The sequence below is a fragment of the Sinocyclocheilus anshuiensis genome, unplaced genomic scaffold (assembly GCF_001515605.1).
Source record: "Sinocyclocheilus anshuiensis isolate Anshui unplaced genomic scaffold, SAMN03320099.WGS_v1.1 scaffold536, whole genome shotgun sequence".
NCBI classification, from domain to species: domain Eukaryota; kingdom Metazoa; phylum Chordata; class Actinopteri; order Cypriniformes; family Cyprinidae; genus Sinocyclocheilus; species Sinocyclocheilus anshuiensis.
The window spans coordinates 940,214-943,347 of NW_015557179.1; the positions used below are offsets into that span (position 1 = coordinate 940,214).

A 3,134-nucleotide genomic window follows, 5' to 3' on the forward strand; every position below is an offset into this window, starting at 1 on the left:
GGTCGTGTTTTTGATAATTCACACTGTGTGATTGTCACTCGCGTGAACGAGCACCGATCTGCCTCCGATTTCGGGCATTTGTCGGCGATTTCGCAAAACCTGTTGGCAATTGAAAAATCGGGCTAAAATCATGCAGTGTGAACTCGGCATAAGAAACTATGCCCTGGTTTCACAGACAAGACTTAAGCCTAGCCCCAGACTAAAATGCATGTCTGAGCTGTATTCACTGAAAGAAACTTGCACTGACATATCTTAAAATATGTCAGTGCCATTGGTTTGCCTCAAGGTGCACACCAGTGATGTTGTTTTTTTTCCTAAGGCACATTTATAAAAGCAATTTAAGTGTCCTAATCGAACAATAACCTAGCCCTGGCCTAATCTAACCCTTGTCTGTGAAACCTGGCCTGTAAATATGACACATTTTTGACAACATTCATTACAGTGCAGTCACAGCCAAATTACAGTAAAACTATAATTTGGCTGTAATGAATGTAAAAAAATGTGTCTTATTTATCTTTTCTTAATGCAGAGGCTACTGACATTTCAAAAACTCCCACAAGCCTAAATAGACATGAAAGCCACCAACCAAATCATGAAATGACTCAATTCTTTTAAAACTTAAACTCATTGTAATCAATCAACAAATTAGCTAGCATCAAAAGCACTTAGTAATGATTATTTGAAGTTAAAATTAGCCTAACTGTCCTGTTTAATAAATATGACAGTCATGTAGAACATCTCAAGCTTTGTTCACTCTGTAATTATTTATGCCACTTAATACATGATTGTGTTCCTTGAAGGCATGTGCAATGATATATCTACAAGACTACACATTCCAGGCAGTTTGGTTGGCTGATTGAGCACAATCTATTTATTCGCACTGTTGGGGGACTCGCAAGAAATAAATTCTGGATGGATAAACACTACTTGCCAAGCCAACACAATCAGGTATGGAAAGCGACCAATAATACATCATCAAATAAAGATAAAAGAGATTTTTTTTGAGACCTGTTAAGAAGGCTTTGCTGGTCCTGAGAAGTTCACCATGAAGTCAACAGTAAAACGGTTTACAAAATAGTGCGTAGTAAATAGTTTGAAATAAAATGGTTACAAAAAATTTTTTTAAATCAAAGAAGTACCTGTAGGAATAAATTTCAGCATCCAGTGCCATTTTGACATTGAGAAGGTCCTGGTACTCCCTCAGATGACTGCTCGTGTCATATTTGGCATTTTTCAGCTCAAACTCCAACTCTCTGATTGTGTCCTGCATCGTGGATTGCATTATGAAAAAAAGCCACATGACATGGTACTGAATGTTGAGAATTGCGGTATCGTGCTCAACTTGCTACTTTATCTTGATTTAAACAGAACTGTGCAATCAATTGGTTTAAACAGAACTGTGCAATCAATAGAAAAATATTCTAGACTGAACAGTGCATGACATGGTGTGTTACCTGGTAGTGATGGATTTCAGCATTGTGCCGTTGCTCGAGGTCATACAGCTGCCTCTCCAGCGCTTCCCTCACACCTTTCACAGAGTCGAGCTCAATGTTCTTGGACTGGAGCTGTCTCCTGTGTTCATTAATCTCTGCTTTAGTGGCCATGAGGGCTTCTCTGTTGACCTCAGCAGCTTTGGTCAGTTTAGCGAGCTGCGCTCGAAAGCGTTCCTCAGCATCTCGGATGTCAGAGTCCGTGCGACCTTCGAGTTGCATCCTGATGTCTCTCAGAGCTGCAGTGACATCACTTCTACTAAAGTCACTTATTTCTGCTGTCACATGACCCTCTTGGACTTGGGCCATCATTTCGGCTACCTCGCTTTCATGGTTTTTCTTCAAGAAGCTTATCTCCTCTTCCAGAGCTTTAGCTTTTCTGTCCATCTCTTGTTTGGCTAGGTATGCGTCATTGATGCAATTCTTTAGTACTGAAATGCTGTCCTCTGCATCACCTCGACCACGAGCCTCTCTCTCATACTTTTCTCTCAAAGTGTTCAACTCTTCCTCCAGGTTCTGGCGGTTTATCTCAATTTGATGCTTTTGAAGGCCTATCTCACGAACTTGCTGCCTCAGACTACTAAATTCTGATTCATACTCTTTGGACAGAGAGGCAGAGGAGTTTGCTCTCTGTCTAATGGCCTCAATTTCTTTCTCTAGCGCCCTGTTTTGGTTTTCCAGGTGATGAACCTTCTCGATGAATCCCGCGAAGCGGTCATTGAGCCCCTGCAGTAATTCTTTCTCACTAATTTTCCTCAGATTCTGTCCACCTGCATATTTGTTTGAAAAATCGAAGCTTTCTGCCGGTTTAGCGGCGAATTCACTAAGGATTGCATTACCTCTCAGCGGTGCTGTGGACCCAAAGCTGAAGGCAGACTTTGAGGTGAGCTGTGATGAAGGACGTGCCGTTTGGTACCGGTACTCTTCCCGTGTCCGGCCAGATGAATGAAGAACACGCTCCATTGTGAGGCTGGTGCGTTTTCCTTTGCAGCGTTAGTGAAAATGATTCCCTTTATATACTGCAATAGATGCTAGGTTAGCGGAATGGAGCTGCCCATACTGGATAAATGCACAGAATCAGCTGTTCAGCTCAGCATCCTGCGCACTCGCTCCTCACTCCTCCTCCGCCGATCTCCAGGGAACAGACGTGGCGTCACATGAACTCCTCTCGTCCGCAGATTCCCAACTCATATTCTGCTTTAAAATAGTTTTAGTTGGCGAAGCTAGAATACACATATACTGTGAATGTACAGAAAACGGCGCTTTAATGCCATTTATTTAATTGTCAAATTCAGAAATTCTGGAAAAAAATAAATACAATCTCGAGCCTTGCCATTAAAATCAGTAGCCTATCCGAGGAACACAAAAATTAAGTCCTGTAAATATTTATTTAAATATTACTTTTTATAACAATCAAGTAATAATGTAATTAGTTTATTAGTAACATAACTTTTTTATGTGTCATTGATTAAGTATCTCAAGTTTGCTCAGTATAATCCCCCTGCTTATTAAAATGATGTAGGCTATAATTACATAAAAGTATAATGACATCATCATCCTCTCTCTCAGTCTTTGAACTCCACAAACACAAGTAACTGCCTCTTTTTAAAAAAAAAAAAAAAAAAAAAAAAAACTAAATCATAA

General features: G+C 40.3%; 1 protein-coding gene across 1 annotated transcript in view; it reads right to left on the reverse strand.

Annotated features, from left to right (window-relative positions):
* Positions 1-2,587, reverse strand: part of LOC107678486 (neurofilament medium polypeptide-like) — a 6,655-nt gene extending 4,068 nt beyond the window's left edge. Inside the window, exons 1-2 of the mRNA XM_016473761.1 lie at positions 1,455-2,587; positions 1,140-1,264 (exon numbers count right to left, since the gene is read on the reverse strand). Coding sequence (XP_016329247.1) covers positions 1,140-1,264; positions 1,455-2,453 — 1,124 coding nt within the window. The 5' untranslated portion in view covers positions 2,454-2,587. The remainder of the gene's footprint in view (positions 1-1,139; positions 1,265-1,454) is intronic.
* Positions 2,588-3,134: the final 547 nt, after the last annotated feature.